This window comes from Conger conger, chromosome 8, assembly GCF_963514075.1.
Source record: "Conger conger chromosome 8, fConCon1.1, whole genome shotgun sequence".
Classification (NCBI taxonomy): Eukaryota; Metazoa; Chordata; class Actinopteri; order Anguilliformes; family Congridae; genus Conger; species Conger conger.
Window position 1 is genome coordinate 18,279,148 of NC_083767.1, and position 16,074 is coordinate 18,295,221.

Here is a 16,074-nt window from a genome sequence, read left to right on the forward strand (position 1 = left end):
ATTTTTCAATCAATGAGCTTGAATTATTGTTCAGCAACACAACTGATATTTGCTTATTAAGAGCATAATTAGTTTTAAAAGTTTCCCCCTCTTTTTATGGACTGTTTGTCTTTTTGTTGTGCTTACAGTACGTAAGCGTATATCATTCTTTGGTGTTATGTTGCATAAAAGGTTTTATAGATACCATCTATTGTCAGATTAACCTACAAGGTTCAAGTCCTTATCGTTGTTGTATTCTTAGCACTTGAAAGACCCTAGACGGAAGTACAGTTTCAGCGCACTTGTCCCAGGTTATGGGTATGCGCTTTGTTGTATATCGCTCTGGATTAGAGCGTCTGCCATATGTCAATAATGTAATGTAACAGATACACGACCAGCAGGAAACTCAAACATGGCCAGAACTGTACCTTGCAGCAAGACAGTGATCCCAACCCAAGTATACAAAAAAACATCAAGAGCCTGGCCACAACTATTAATATTGATAGCAAAATCACTTTTTGCAGTTGCCTTCTTAATCTATAGATTTTTAACCCAATTTTAAATATTTTGCTTAAATTGAAGAGGACAATTCATAAGACCAAAGGATCTTAAGGAACTTGAATGATTCTGTATGGAGAAATGGTTCAGGATATCTGCATTATGTTTACCAATCTCATATATCACATATGACTGATGACTCATTTTCCCCAGTTGATTCAACCGCAATCTTATTACAATATTAATAAGAAAGAATGTTCACGTTTTAGAAAGAATGCAACCTCGTAGTCCTACTTGTAGCCTATATTTATAATGTATAATAATGATGTGGATGATTAGTTGTGTGGTCCAGTATCTTAAATTGCAATGACACCCAATTATAGTTTGTACAATGTCTGTATTGGGAGGTGAGGAAGAGGTTTGAATAAAAAAACAAAACATAAATCAATCCATAAACCCCTCCCTCATCGTCCAATGCACTGAAACGCAGTCATCCGCGCTAGGTAGGCTATTGTAGGTTCGACTTCAGCCTTATGCGTGCAGCAACATACTGTATTTCTATTGAATGCGTATTATTCGCTCTAAAAATCAACTATACTATTGCCAGGAGCTTGAACCGGGATGCACCTAAGGGAAAAGAAAACCTGTTGGTGTTCATTTGATGTTGACGCGACATTTTAAGCTATAGCCTACAAAAAAACGTATTCTATGTCGGCGTCTTTTAAGTTAGGAGACAATGCTGCAGCCGCCGTGTACATACAATTCTAACAGCGACATAAAAATAGGACGGCGGTTCTTTGTGAAATGTTATGTTTGACTACAACAAACGACCAACGACGACATCTGCCGACAGCAAAATCAGAAGTATAACTGTCAACAACATCACGGGAGGATACGTAGCAGCTAGTTTGTCCGTTTGAAAAACAAATCCAATCAGCTTTACAGGACAGAATATAATACCGAAATCACAGGCGAACCACTAAAGGGGATCCCCACCCCTCTTAACTCAAGTGAACACGCATTTGAAGGAAAGGAGATGGCGCTGGAGCAGCGGACATAGTCTTGACTTTTCATGTTCGGAAGTAGACTATTATGTTTGGCTTCCAATATAGAAAGGAATATATGAGATTGCATTGGTCACTCTGAAAAGGTAAGATATTATTCTGGTCATATTCACTAGTAGTCTTATAGTCTATCGAGACAGGATGGGACATCTGTGAATACTTTGGGACGACATCAGTGCCAAGGTTAAGGAGGTATGCGAAGCGCTTATTTGGTAAAGCAAGCATTGAGTCAGAGTAGTCTGTTGATAACGACCGCCCACCAATGTTTTATTTTATTTTATTTTATTTATTTATTTATTTATTTTGGTGTATACGACTTTAAATTAACAAGCAGTTACTTCAGAATGGTTTCTGGAACAAAGTTCCTCAGTCGCGTTGTGTCACAAGCACCTGTGACACATCTAGAAACTCCCATTACCCTGTTTATGTGTAGCAAAAACACAAATCAGTGGACTTTGTAAATTCATGTTGGCTTTAATAATGTGGTCCATAATTTGGTAACATTTTCTTTGTTGAATGATACTCTTCCCGTGCACTCTATAAGGATCATTGCTTAAGTGAAAATGTAGTGACATTATTTTTGGACCAAACCGAGTAGATAATTACATAAAGAGCAGCATGAACTTTGGTCAGGACTGTGTTTACATACACACACCCACACCCACACTTGTGTGTGTAATAATCTAAAATAAAATTGTGGTGGTGTAATAGGCATGCATGCCTTATTTTAACAGTAGGCTGTAGAATGCAGTCAACGCAACACACAACACAATAAAGTCACAACCTTGATTATTTAAACATTCATTAGCACATTTCCACAGACACAGTTCCCAGGTACAAAAACACTTTGCGACAGTTGCATAGCAACATTGCCTGCATGCGTGTCTGTGTGTTGAGACAAAATGTCACAAAATGGTTTGACATAATGCTTATACAAAATGTAAACACAAAATATGGCCTATTGGTTGACGTGCATGACTGGGACCTGGAAGGTTTGTGGTTCAAGCCCTGGTGTAGCCACAATAAGATCCGTGCAGCTATCGGGCCCTTGAGCAAAGCCCTTAACCCCACATTGCTCCTGAGGGGATTTTTCCCTGCTTAGTCTAATCAACTGTAATGTAACTGTAAGGTTTGGTCAGCTCAGTAATTCTCATTAGACATTGCATTAATTCCTAAACCTGAATCCTGATCCCAGATCCTAAACCCTGTTTTCATGGTCTGGGGCAGGGACAGGTGCGATGGAGGTGTCCAGCCTGCCGCTGGAGCCGTGGCGGGTGATCCTGTCCTATCTTCCCCTCCCAGATCTGGGCCGGTGCAGCCGGGTGTGCTGGGCGTTGCGTGACCTCATCCTCAGCCTGGACAAGACCTGCTGGCGCCAGCTCTGCCTGAGCTGCCCAGAGTGGCGGCACCCCAACTGGCCCACCCGGCCGGATCTGGACCCCCCGTCCTGGAGGGAGGCCCTGCGAACGCAGGCCATGGCCAGCCGCACCTGGACCAGGAACGGGCCCGAACCGGATTCACCTGCCTGCTTCTTCCTGTTCCGCCGCAGGAAGGACCGGAGGACGTGGCGCGTGGGGCCCGGGCTGGAGCACAAGAGCCTGCGCGGGGCCCTCTCGGTGGCGGGGGCCTACGACCGGGTGGTCCTGCAGCCCGGGGTGTATGAGGAGCAGACGGAGGTGGTGCTGAAGGTGCCCATGGAGATCGTGGGCGAGGGGAGGTTGGGGAAAGTGGCACTGGTGGTTAGCATCGATCAGCAGTGCCCCACTGCCCGCCTCTGCAACCTGGTGTTAATGCCCGCCTGGTTCTCCCCTGTGGTGTACAAGGTCAGAGTTGCTACTGGGAGGGTAATGTGTGTGTGTGTGTGTGTGTATGTGTGTTTCTGTCTCTGGGTTCAATGAGAGTGTTGCCATGTCACTTTATGTGAGTTCAGGTAGATGAGTGATGTAATGTTGAATGCTTCTTCGTATGTGTACCTGGTGCTCTCCAGAATGGAACTACTGCAGACATTCCACCTCTACCGGAAGGTCCAGAGCATCTGCTCCCTGATACTTGTAAGCGGGCACATTCCATAAATCAGGAATGTGCACCAAAGGCAAAGTGAAGTTTAGAAATGCACAGTCTGGACTGCACTGTATGTTACCCCCATGCTTATGCCATGGTTTTAAGTTTCCTGAGTGAAAAACTGGACCTTTTTACCATCTCACATCTTTTCCATCTTCATTTCTTCTCAGACATCGTCAGGTCACGTTCAGTTGGACAATTGCAACCTGGAAGGGGGCCAGATTCAGGTACGGGGCCCGGGGACCTGCCAGGCCCGGTACTGCTCCTTTGGCCAGGCCAGCGGGGCCCACTTCCAGGGCGTGGCCCTCAGCCTGCTGGAGAGCTGCGACTTTTCAGGGAGTGACACTGCCTCCGTCACCGTGGAGCGCCCGCCTGCGTCTGACCGAAACTGGGCCTTCAGGCACCTGGCCGCCCTGGCCAAGTCCTCCACCGCCCCTTTCTCATCTGCCACTTCTGGGGAGGGTTCTGCCGCGACCACCTTCGATGGCGGGTGCCCCCTGGGCGCGGCGACGACTCCGGAGGACCTGTGGAAGGGGAGGAGGGGGCGCTGGTGCACGGATGGCGGGGGCGGGGAGGGCTACAGAAAGGGCACTGTCATCGAGGACGGCTGCGGTGAGAGCGAGCAAAGCGAAGGCGAAGAAGAAGAAGGAGCAGAGGGCGAGAAGGACAAACGGGCGGGAGACGAGGCCTCCGGAACGGAAGCGTATAAGCTTTCCTACAGCCACCACTGCCTGTCCCAACTCCTCGAGCCGTCCCCTGACTACTTCCCAGGGCTCTACAATGCGCCTCCGGAGTTGCTCTCTCTCCAGCAGGAGCTCCAGAGGGACCAGGAGGCCCAGGCTCTTGTCGACTCGGTCCAGGGCTGCCTGCTGCGGCACTGCCTGTTCCGTGACGGCAAGACCGGTGTGCTGGTGTGCAATCGGGGCCAGGCGTGGGTGGAGGACACCGTGTTCCGCAGGCTGACCTCCGCTGTGCGCTGCATCCAGAACGCCAAGGTGCTCCGCTCCGTCTGTACTGTACTGTGTGTCTCTGCATAATGGAACCGTAATGGGATGATTGTTGATGTCGTGCCAGGCAGACGAAAGGCCACTCTCATGCCTCGTCCTGGAATGGATTTGGCAGAGATAAAATGCGTAGCGATGATCTTGACCTCAGAGGGTAGTAATAATGATGACATCCAGGCACCTTAAGGCAGGAGATGTTTGCGCTCTTTAATCACATTAAGAGTCTGCCAGACGAGCTGGCGCCCATGAGGACAAACATCGCTCACTAACACCCTAATTCTTCCATTTCCCTGTCTTATAATGAATAAATTAAATTATCAAAAAGACAGGCTGACAGAACTGCACAGCCCAACCTGAAATGTCTGGTTCTGTATAAAGAACCACAGGGAAAGTGTTTGTATCAGTGCTCTGAGAATGTATAAATCTACCTAATTTTGGCTACTGGCTCAATGGACATTCTAAATATGCGAAGATAATTTATTCTGAAAAAAAAACCATGTGGCCTTTAAATGCATGTTCAGTGTTCAGTTTATGTTCAGAATGAGAAGATTAAAGTTCAAATGAAAGAACCCACATTTATCTTGTTCATGGAGGGTAAAGTACACCACTCCCTCCCCGGCATCATATGCAAGATTCTAACAGAATAATGTTGGGTAGTTTTCACTGGGGGCGGGAGTTTCTCTTTAGCATAGACAAGATTGCTTCTATGATCTTCCAATGCATTTAATACCTAAATGGATATTATTAAAGAGTAGGGGGTTCCCTGGTGTCCTCACTAATTTTCCATCCTGGTTCTTTCAATCTGCCACCTAATCATCTCCTGAATCAATTGGCAAAAACAACGTCCTCTCCATTTCCACCTCGGGTAGTGAGTGGTGAGCATTCTGGCGCAAAATGGCAGCTGCGCATCACCCAGGTGGGTGCTATAGTAGGCTCCAGAATTATTTGCACCTTGATAAATAACCACAAAACATTCTGTAAACTAAGGAAATAATACAGTTATTGACATAAGCTTTATTTTCCAACATGTGTAAAGCAGTGTGCTTTATTAATGATTCAAAAGTCTTACATTTTTCACAGAAAAAAAAAATTATCCAAAAAAAAACAGAATTATTGGCACCCCGGTTTAATCCTTTCTGCAGACACCCCTGGCAAGCACCCATTTTTTACCATTCCTCCATGGCAAACTTTTTGGATAATTGATATCCTTGGGATACCCCACTCTTCAGTTCAGACCACAGGTTCTTCATGGGATTTAAGTCTGGAGACTGAGATGGCCATTGATTGATTGATTGATTGAAAGAGTTGGTGACCTTATATTATTGCCCCTACAGTGTTAAGCGGAATGTTTAACCAATTATGTGTTTCTTTTGTATCCATTACCCGACTTGTGATGGTGAATTACCATCTGTGTCTTCTGAATGGACAGTTCTTTGGCATTTCCCATGCTGATGGTTGACAAAGGGATTTTGCATGCTCATTTTTATACTCCAGTGAAACAGGAAGTGATGGAATGACACAATATAATTGTATTGTCAATTTCACTTTGTTTGATTTTATTTTAGGGGTGCCATCAATTTGGGATTACTAAATAATGTAAATGTATTGAAATGACATTACATTATTGGCATTTGGCAGACAAAATAAAAGTGTATAGTTTTCATTTTTGTTTAAACATTAAATACAGGTCATTATCCATGTTGTTTATAATATTTAGCTTTCTTTCTCCATTTTTATTAAGGGTGCCAATAATTCTCGAGCCCAATGTACATAGTGGTGGTGGTTGACCCTCATCACTGTAAAGTGATTTGAATGTCTAGGAAAGCACTATATAAATGCAATGATCTATCTATGGGTGGCACAGATGATGCAGTGGGTAGCACTGCCGCCTCGCAGCAAGGAGTTCCTGGGTTTGAATCCCGGTCGACCGGGGCCTCTCTGTGTGGAGTTTGCATGTTCTCCCTGTGTGCGCGTGGGTTTCCTCCGGGTACTCCGGTATTCCTCCCACAGTCCAAAGACATGCAGGTAGGCTGATTGGAAGGTCTAAATTGCCCATAGGTATGAGTGTGTGAGTGAATGGTGTGTGTGCCCTGCGATGGACTGGCGATCTGTCCAGGGTGTATTCCTGCCTTTTTCCCAATGTATGCTGGGATAGGCTCCAGCCCGCCTGCGACCCTGTTCAGGATAAGCGGATTAGGATCATGAATGAATGAATGAATCATCTATCTATTACCTGCTGTGATTTGTGTTTTTTGCTCATGCCTGATCATTATGCTCTCTTCCTTCCTGTAAGGTGGTTATGCTGCGGAACGAGGTGTGTGGATGCAGAGGGTCTGGCGTGTTCTTCCGCCTTCATGCCCGCGGCCTCATTGCAGAGAACAACATCCACTCCAATGCCGAGGCGGGGCTGGATATTCGCAGAGGGGCCAACCCCATCATCCTGGTAGCGTATCCACAAGACTGCTTTACACTCTAGGACAGGGGTGTCCAGTTGTATCTGGAAGAATGAGTGTAAGAATACATAAGAACATTATCAACTCTTTTCACTTTTATGTGCCATACATGAGCTTGTGGCTTGTGGTTTTTCTGCACGTTGACATATTTTCCAACATGGGGTGGGGTATTGCAAATGTCATGAGGAGAGGACATTGCCTGAAAAGGATTGAGGCAACTCAATAGGCTGCTAATTGGCTAAAGTCTGAAAACACGGTCACTAAAACTAGCCATTCGGTTGATAATGAAGAATTCAAAGGCAAATGATTAACAACTTCATTACTATGGGATTGCAATTGTAGTCAGAACAAGAACTACCATACACATGGGTCCCCATGACCGAATTTGTATTGAATATGCTTGTAGGCAGATTTGTTTTGGTAGAGCTCTCAACAACATAACTGTTAGGGCATCAGCAACAGTGGTGTCTTGTAAGCTCAAAATTGGCGGGGCCCATGGTGTCTCAGTGGTGCAGCCTGTAGAGCACTGACCGCATGCTCATTGCGAGCCGCAACGTCGGCGGTTCTTCCCCTCTCTCTCGCTCCCATTCTTCCTGTCTCTCTATACTATATACTGTCCAATAAAGCTGCCCAAAACTTTCCTTTAAACTCATAATTCATATCAACCTATTTTCATTCATTTCTCTGGATTAACATCATTAGCATGCCAATGATGGGCAAGTATCACACAGCTTCTTTGTATTAAATCATTACATTACAGGCATTTGGCAGACGCTCTTATCCAGAGCGACGTACAGTTGATTAGACTAAGCAGGAGACAGTCCTCCCCTGGAGCAATGCAGGGTTAAGGGCCTTGCTCAAGGGCCCAACAGCTGTGCAGATCTTATTGTGGCTGTACCGGGATTAGAACCACCGACCATCCGTGTCCCAGTCATTTACCTTAACCACTACGCTACAGGCCGCCCAGCCATAAATTCAATGCATCTGTTAAAGAAATCCTTTTTAATCACTAAGTAGCGGAGCCGACACTTATCAAAGAAGGTACACCACTGTGTTATCTACCATATTAGCTTTCAGAATAACCAGCAATAGCTAAACCTGCACTTCAAGATTCTTTACAATCTACATTGAGATCACTTATTAAAGAAAAGTTTCCCCACCAATTTTGAGCTCACGAGAAGCCGCTGATCAGCAATATCCTTATTACCCTGTTACTATAAAGCAAAGCTCATTATTCTTAATGTACTTCTTCCTTACTTTTCCTGATTCTTCTTCCAATATTGAAAAATACACTTTGGAATTATTTTTACATCTTGGTAAATTTGCAATTAAAAGACACCTTCAGCTACCCCTTATCATTTATTTAACCTTATTTAACCTTTGTCTTCAATCGGCAGTAGAGTATTCACAGAGATTAAAATAGCTCAGAGATTAAGTACCCCAAATTATTTGAATTGCCCCCAAAAAACAAAAACGTAACACAGACAAACTTGAAGTGGACCTCAAAGTTCTTCAAACAGGCAGTGAGAATGAAAAGGAAATTAGTCAGGCAAGAGCACTGAATTAACAGCAGCTTTGTGGAGGAATTAGTGGCAAAGGAATGGTCCACTCTAATGTCTATTTTGAACGGCTTTCTTTCTTGAATAAGCGACTTGTTCAGTTCTGTACTTGTTAAGAAGTTTGCTTCTGGTCTATATATGAATATCTTTTAATTATTTGCACACACCCTGTCCCCATTTCATGTCTGCTTCTCTCTTTTCTCACAGTGTAACAGAATACACAGTGGTTTGCGTTCTGGAATCGTCGTCCTGGGAAACGGGGAAGGTTCCATCCGCAGCAACCAGATCTACGGAAACAAGGAAGCGGGCATCTACATCCTGTACTATGCGAGACCGGTGGTGAGGTGTGTGAGTGTGTGCATGTGCATGCGAGTGTGCATGCATCTCTTAAAGCAAAAGGATATTAAAATTGGATTGTGTTCTTACCTTAATGAGGTTAAAAGGTTTTGTGTGGCTTGGCAATGATATGATTATAATATCATGAACAGCCCAAAATTGTACAGGTTTCTTTTATGTGTTTTTTAGAGGGAATCACATCTTCCAGGGCCAAGCAGCTGGCATTGCAGTCAATGAGAATGCGAGGGGCATGATCAGCGGTATGCATTAGCTTCCGGTCCTTGTGCCTCGACCCTGTTCTCTGATACACGCAGTAGCGGCTGGTGGCAATACTGGATGGGAGGGCTAAAAACTAAAAGTTGAATACCTATCAATAGCTCACGTTCTAGCACCGCATTTGAAAATATGCCATTTGATGAATTAGTTTATCCAAAGCACCTTACAATAGCAGGAGCGCATATATTTTTCAGTATGGCTGGCAGCAGTGGTAATTGAATCCATAACCATGGCAGTGTTAGTGTCATGCGCTAGCAGTTAAGCTACAGGACTACAATATAGGCCTCTACTCTGTTACAGCAATAAAACTTTGAAACCAGGCCTTGCTACATTAGGTGCACTAAAGAGAAATCTACTGTCAGTAATGTAGCCTACCTAAGCAAATTAATTACCCACTGGCTAACACATGCCATGTCTGTCATCTCAGTTTGCACAACCACTAATGTTGCCTTCAATATTAACAGGACGTCGACTTTGATGACGGCGAAGCGGATAAGCTTGTCCCGATTTTCTTCACTCCCCCTGGTTCGCTACTTTACTTTGCTCATTAACTCCACTCCTTTGCTTCACATACTTCCTTTGGAGTGGAGGAGTAGTAGTAGTGCGGGATGGAGTAAAGGAGGGTGGAGTGAGAAAAAATGCGACAAGCCCACAGATCTTATTTACTTATCCTCTGTCCTCAGAAAATGTGATCCGGGAAAACCAATGGGGTGGCATTGACATCAGGAGGGGCGCCGACCCCTATGTGACGAAAAATGTCATTTGCCACGGCTACTCTGACGGAGTGGTGGTGGGAGAGAGGGGGCGGGGCAACATCCAGCACAACTACATCTACTGTGAGTGCACATTCTGACTGTGCACATGTCTACTTGTCTTTCAACCAACCTGCTTGCTTTTCCAAGCAGTTTATTTGGGACAACTACATAGATTGCGTATATGCCGTGTCTTTCCTTATGTCCACCTGTCTGCTTGCCTGCCTAGGGAGAGATTAATTTGTCAAGGTCAGTGCACCACCTGTCTGTCCATCTGTCTGTCTGTCATAGGGCTCAAAATATGCTTCTACTTCTGAGAGTGCTTTAATGTCTGTCTGACTCTGTCTGAAAGAGTTAAGTTGAGTTGGTTGTGGGGTGTTCATCACTGTAGTGCGTAATCCCCTGTAATCCTCTGGCACTTTATAGTTAAAACAGACCACCTTCACAACCCTTATGTGACTGAACCCCCCCACCTTTACAACTTTAAAAGTCTGGGATTGTAATTGTGGTTGGACAGAAAACCAGCATACACAGCGCCCCACCAGAACCACTGCTGTAAACCTTTTTAAACAATCAAAACAAAAAAAAGTGTATTTGCAGTACCAACCCACCACCCAGCAACACACCGCCATTTTAACTGAATGATTTCCTGTGGAAAACACTGCACTGTAATGTCACGGTCCCTTTGTTTACACTTTGTATTTGTTATGTGCCTGTACAATCCTAGGGGTGGGGGAGGTGACAGGTGTCCCTCTTCAGGGGCGACATGGCTCAGGCAGTAAGAGCAGTCGTCTGGCAGTCGGAGGGTTGCCGGTTCGATTCCCCGCCCGGGCTGTGTCGAAGTGTCCCTGAGCAAGACACCTAACCCCTAAATGCTCCTGACGAGCTGGTCGGCGCCTTGCATGGCAGCCAATCGCCGTCGGTGTGCAAGTGTGTGTATGAATGGGTGAATGAGAAGCATCAATTGTACAGCGCTTTGGATAAAGGCGCTATATAAATGCCAACCATTTACCATTTCCTCTTCATCACAGGTAACAGTGGTTGCGGGGTGTGGGTGATGTCATCCAGCATCCCCCATCTTTTTTGGAACAGTGTGTCACACAACCGCATGTACGGCGTGGGCGTCTTCTGCCGCGAGGACAGCAGGCGGCGGGACGCGTACCCATCCGGGCAAGGGGGCGGCGGGGGAGGGGCGGGAGGAGGAGGAGGAAGAGGAGGAGGAGGAGAGAACGTGAACGTTAACGAGGATGCCTGGGAGAGTGATATGGAGAGTGATGGGATGCTCTTCTACTTTTGCCCGCCCATCAGCGTGGCGCAAATGGACAGTAACTGGATCAGCCACAACGGAGGTGAGAGTGTGGAGCTGCCCTGGTTTTGGCTTTTGGCCAGGGGACACAAGCTACAGGACAGTGATACTCAATCTTTCCCAGAATGGACCGGTGTGAGTGCAGGCTTTAGTTCCACAAATGATTCTACTGATCAACCATTTGAGTCTTTGCTAAGGACCTTGATTAGTAAAATCAGGTGTGTAACTGCTTGGTTGGAACGAAAGCCCACACCGGCCCTTTCTGGGAAAGATTGAGTATCCTTGCTATATGGTGCCATCACTTTGCCCTTTTCATTTTGTGGCTGTTATTCAGACTGAGGATGGTTCCAGTGCAGTTAAGCAGAGCGCTTTACTGGGTCTGAGACCAGCCAATCAGAAAGAGTGGGGCTTGCAGCTCAAGTTCAACTTGCATGTTTATGCATTACAGTTTAACTGTCATAGTAACACTGATCACTGTAACTGTCATTAACTGTCATAGTCATTAACTGTCATAGTAACTCTCATAGTAACACTGATCACCAAAATTAGTCTGTATGCACTTATCCAAGTCACGCTGGCTAAAAAGTGTCCGAAAACAGTGCCTTAATGTAACTTGAACAATACATACAATGTAACACATTTTTAGAAGAGAAATGTACAAGACATCTGCCGACCGACAGCAAACTGGAATATGTCAGTATCCAGTAATCCAGTTCCTCGGATTATGAATCGCACAAAGAATTCACGACAGAGCCATCAGTACTAATGGCCAAATAGTTTCTCATTGTATGGAGACATGTATTATTATCATTAATCTGTGAGTGAATGGTGTAGGTGCTCTGTGATGGACTGTCGACCAGCCCAGGGTGTATTAGTGCCTCTTTCCCAATGCAGCCTGGGATTGCCCCCCCCCCCCCCCCCCCAACCCTGACCAGGAATTGTCGATTTAGAAAATTGATAGATAGCATAAAATGAGGAGAATACTGGCAGAAGTAGTTTCTGAGGATGTTGGCCTAGGAGTGCATTGTCATTATGTGCTTCCTGTAAACCCACCCACCCCTCAGACGCGGGGCTGTACGTGAAGAGCAACAAAGCCCTCAACATCACGTGGAACATGGTGCTTAGCAACGGCGGCGTGGGCGTGGCCTTGCTCCAGAGCGCCCAGCTCTCCCGGCTTGCCGGCAACTGCATCTGCAGTAACGGCCGAGTGGGGATCACCGTGGCAGCCGGCTGTCGCATGGAGCTCCGCAACAACGGCGTCTACGACAACGCCGGCCCTGGCATCAGTTCCCGTGGTGACGGGCTGATCGTGGAGAATGATCTGGTGGGGAACCGGGGCTGCGGCCTACGGCTGAGGGGGTCCGCCGACATCAAGGTGGGCACGCGACGGATGATGGAGGTCAAAGTCGCCCATTTTGGCTACAGCCGAGGTGTAAAATGCACATTCAGAAAGTAAAAGTCCTCCCTGGTGTCTTGTTGCAATCACAGCAAAACATTTCTTAACAAGCATTTTTAGTCTTTTTATGTTTTCCTCTCAAGTAAAAAATATTATCTTGTTTTAAGTTAAAAAGTTAAATGTTCTTATTCCACTGGCCGTCTTGAAATGAGTCAAAGCTTGGTAATATTTTTGTCTTATTGAACAAAAAAGTAAAAGAATTAAGATTTTAAGTCACAATATAACTACTAAAATACCTTATGTATTTCTTTTTTTAGTTTTTTTGCAGTTTTTTGAGTTCATGGCCGGAAGAAACGCATGGTAGGACTTTTACTTTCTGACCCCTGGACTTTTTCACCTCTGGGGTGGGGTGGTAAAAATTTGAGCCCGCTGCTCTGTGTCCTTCCGCCAGGTGTTGAGCAACCGCATTCAGTCCGTACGCGGGTGTGGCATCGCCGTGCTGGGGCAGGTGACAGGGGTGGTGCAGGAGAACCTGGTGTTCCAAGGTTGGGACGGCAGCACCAAGCCTCTGCTCCATCGAGATCTTAGCAACAACACCTGTGAGCTGCTCAACAACACCTTGCTCACCCGTAGCAGGAAAAGGCAAGCATACACATGCTACTTCCATAACGTGGTGTATGCTTTACAGTTGTAGTGTAATTTGTGTATTATTATTGTCTGACTTGTATTGTCCTGAGACCACTAACAAAGTCATGAAATCTGTGGTATCAATGAATTTTCAATTGATAGGGAGGGAAGAAGCCCATCCAAAACGATGGTGAGGTGCTGACTAATAGAGAGCAATAATAAAAAGAAAGATAGCCGTACACTCTACTATTCTCCAAACTAGTAATTTATGACGACGTTTCGACACGGTGTCTTCTTCAGAGTGTAAGGTCTTGCATAAAAGAAGAAAGATAGCCCAATACTCTAAACCAGCATCTGGACCTTGAATCCAAATCTGCCTCTGGTTTTCTTTTTTCCCGGGAAATTAGCTTAACAGGTAGTGATAATGATTGGACAGACTGTCTTCACACCTGAGTCCAGGTAAAGGGAGGGTGGAAAGCCAGCAGTTCCTGGACCTTGAGGACCATGATTTGATGATCCCAGCACTACACCCTGACGAAACCAATCTTGGTTTTTCTGTAATAAATGTGTGCGACCTTTTTTCAGTGGCGTTCCAGAATTATTTTAATCAAAAATGCATATTTTTGCCAGTACGTTCCCTATGCATGTAAAACTCATGTCTATTTCTTTCACTCTTTTTCAGTAACAGGCAAACTGACCCCCCCTGGGCCCTGGAGAATCCCCCTCCACGTCCCCAACCGGAAGCACGGCCCAGAAGAGCCCGCACGGCCCCCCCTGCCCAACGCAACACCATCGCGACCAGGATCAGGGCCAGGGTGGAGAGCGGTTGCCATGACAACAGCAGCATCTTCTGTGACATCCTTTGAGTTTCCGCTGTGCCTGTCACCACTCTGCAGTGCACCCAAACCCGGCTGCTTGCTTTTCCTGTGCACTGATACGGAGCTAGGCTTCTGTGACCTCACAAGCACCTACAGTAGCTCCGGAGGAAGAGAGCCCTGATGCTGTTCCTGTGCACTTATATGGAGCTAGGCTTCTGTGACCTCACAAGCACCTACAGTAGCTCTGGAGGAAGAGAGCCCTGATGCTGTTCCTGTGCAGTGATAGGGAACTAGGCTTCTGTGACCTCACAAGCACCAACCCCCGGAGGCCTGCTGCTGTACGTGTGCACTGATCTGGACCTAACCTTCTGTGACCTCGCAGACACCTATGACCTTACCAACTACGCAGAGAAGCAGAAACTGTGGAAAGGGGTTGGATGTTTGAGTGAGGTCTGACTGTCTGTGTCACTGCCAAATTAGTCCCCCTATGCCCAGTGAAAGGCACTGTACTGATTAGTGGGGGTCTGGCGTTGGGTGCCAGAAGTGCTTGTCTATGAATGCTTCATACAGTTTCAGTGCGGTGTTGTCCTTTTTATCTCACCCTTCTCAGTACCCATGATGCAACTGTCTTTGCCAACCTCAGTTAATTACACGTACACTACAATATTTAATTATATGTACACTACAATATCAGCAGATGTAATAAACCACTAATACAGCCATCAGGGGTTTGCCATTATGAGTTATGTTTGATCCAGTTGACTCCTAAAAACTAATAAGCATTTTATAACCAGCATTTAATAGCGTCTGGTAATAGCTGGCCTTATTGTATTTAAAGGAATAAACCAACATTGGGAAATATACTATTCTTCTGACTTACCCAGACTTAGACGAGATGTTCAATTTCATTTTCGTTTTTGTGCATTCACTGGCTTGGTTTCCATGTTAGCATAATGTGTTGGCTTAGCATAAACACTTGATGCCTTTATGAGTCAGTAGCCTACCTCCTTCAAAGTGAAGAAATACAACTTACAGAATTATTGAAACATCTTTCCATCTCCCAAAAATAAATAGGAAAAACATCCCAGGCCTGCCTAATGGTCAGTTGTCTGTCGAATAAGTGAAATTTATCACTATGTAATGGAAAGAAGGTATTTTTCCCAAAATGTTGGCTTATTCCTTTAAGGGGTAAGATACTGATTTTATGTTCTGCAATAACTGTGCCTATATGTATTTAACAGTGCTGTGCCTTGCCTTTGTGGTCTTAATCAACATCCATGTTATGTTCCTTTTTTCAAATTTGAGTTTCAATTATTAGCCCTTAAAATGCTTTGAGGACATTTAATGACACTTGACATTTCCTCATTAATATCCTTTCAGTTTTCAAAGTACACAATGCTGTATTTCTGTTGACTTTGTTATCAGCATTAGATACTCTATTAGGTATTGCACAAGACATATGAGACTGAAGGCCATATACTGTATGTCAATTTGTTGAATGTGTTCTTGTTTAATTGTGTCCTGTACTTTTCAGAGCCTCTGGTGCACATGTTGCATACTGCAATTATTTACACAGTGTATTTACTTTATTACATGAAGTCATTAAAGCACTTTACTGTTTTAAAATGTGTTGGCTTGTAGCTGAAGTTAGATTTCATGTTTCCAGCTTTGATCTTTAACATATTTTCTGTGCAATAACCTGAACTACCATGCTGATTCTGAGAGATGTGATTATCAGTATAAATGGTCACTAATATTACTTCACTTTGCCCATTTCATAACTAAAATCATTCAATGAGCACTTAATATCCAAACTGTAAATAATGAAAATTTGTGTAAATGCTCTTGGTTGATTAACTGCAATTAAATCTTAAATATCTAAATCAGTGACCTGACAACTTAAATGTAAAGCAATAACATCAGCAGGGATTGATATGTAATCAGT

General features: G+C 45.0%; 1 protein-coding gene across 1 annotated transcript; it reads left to right on the forward strand.

Moving 5' to 3' along the window:
- The first annotated feature begins 1,000 nt into the window (after window positions 1-1,000).
- Window positions 1,001-16,012, forward strand: LOC133134612 (F-box only protein 10-like). Its single transcript, XM_061250831.1, has 11 exons — window positions 1,001-1,627; window positions 2,769-3,364; window positions 3,773-4,597; window positions 6,900-7,049; window positions 8,826-8,962; window positions 9,144-9,214; window positions 9,914-10,066; window positions 11,014-11,331; window positions 12,353-12,663; window positions 13,136-13,326; window positions 13,994-16,012. Exons 2-11 carry the CDS (start codon window positions 2,780-2,782, stop codon window positions 14,175-14,177), a joined length of 2,925 nt encoding a protein of 974 aa, XP_061106815.1. The 5' UTR covers window positions 1,001-1,627; window positions 2,769-2,779; the 3' UTR covers window positions 14,178-16,012.
- The last annotated feature ends 62 nt before the right edge of the window (window positions 16,013-16,074 follow it).

Coding starts and splice junctions, on each gene's coding strand:
- LOC133134612 (XM_061250831.1), top strand. CDS start 2,780: ATGGAGGTGTCCAGCCTGCCGCTGGAGCCGTGGCGGGTGATCCTGTCC. Junction 11,332..12,352: donor CTGGATCAGCCACAACGGAG/GTGAGAGTGTGG, acceptor CCCACCCCTCAG/ACGCGGGGCTGTACGTGAAG. Junction 13,327..13,993: donor CTCACCCGTAGCAGGAAAAG/GCAAGCATACAC, acceptor ACTCTTTTTCAG/TAACAGGCAAACTGACCCCC.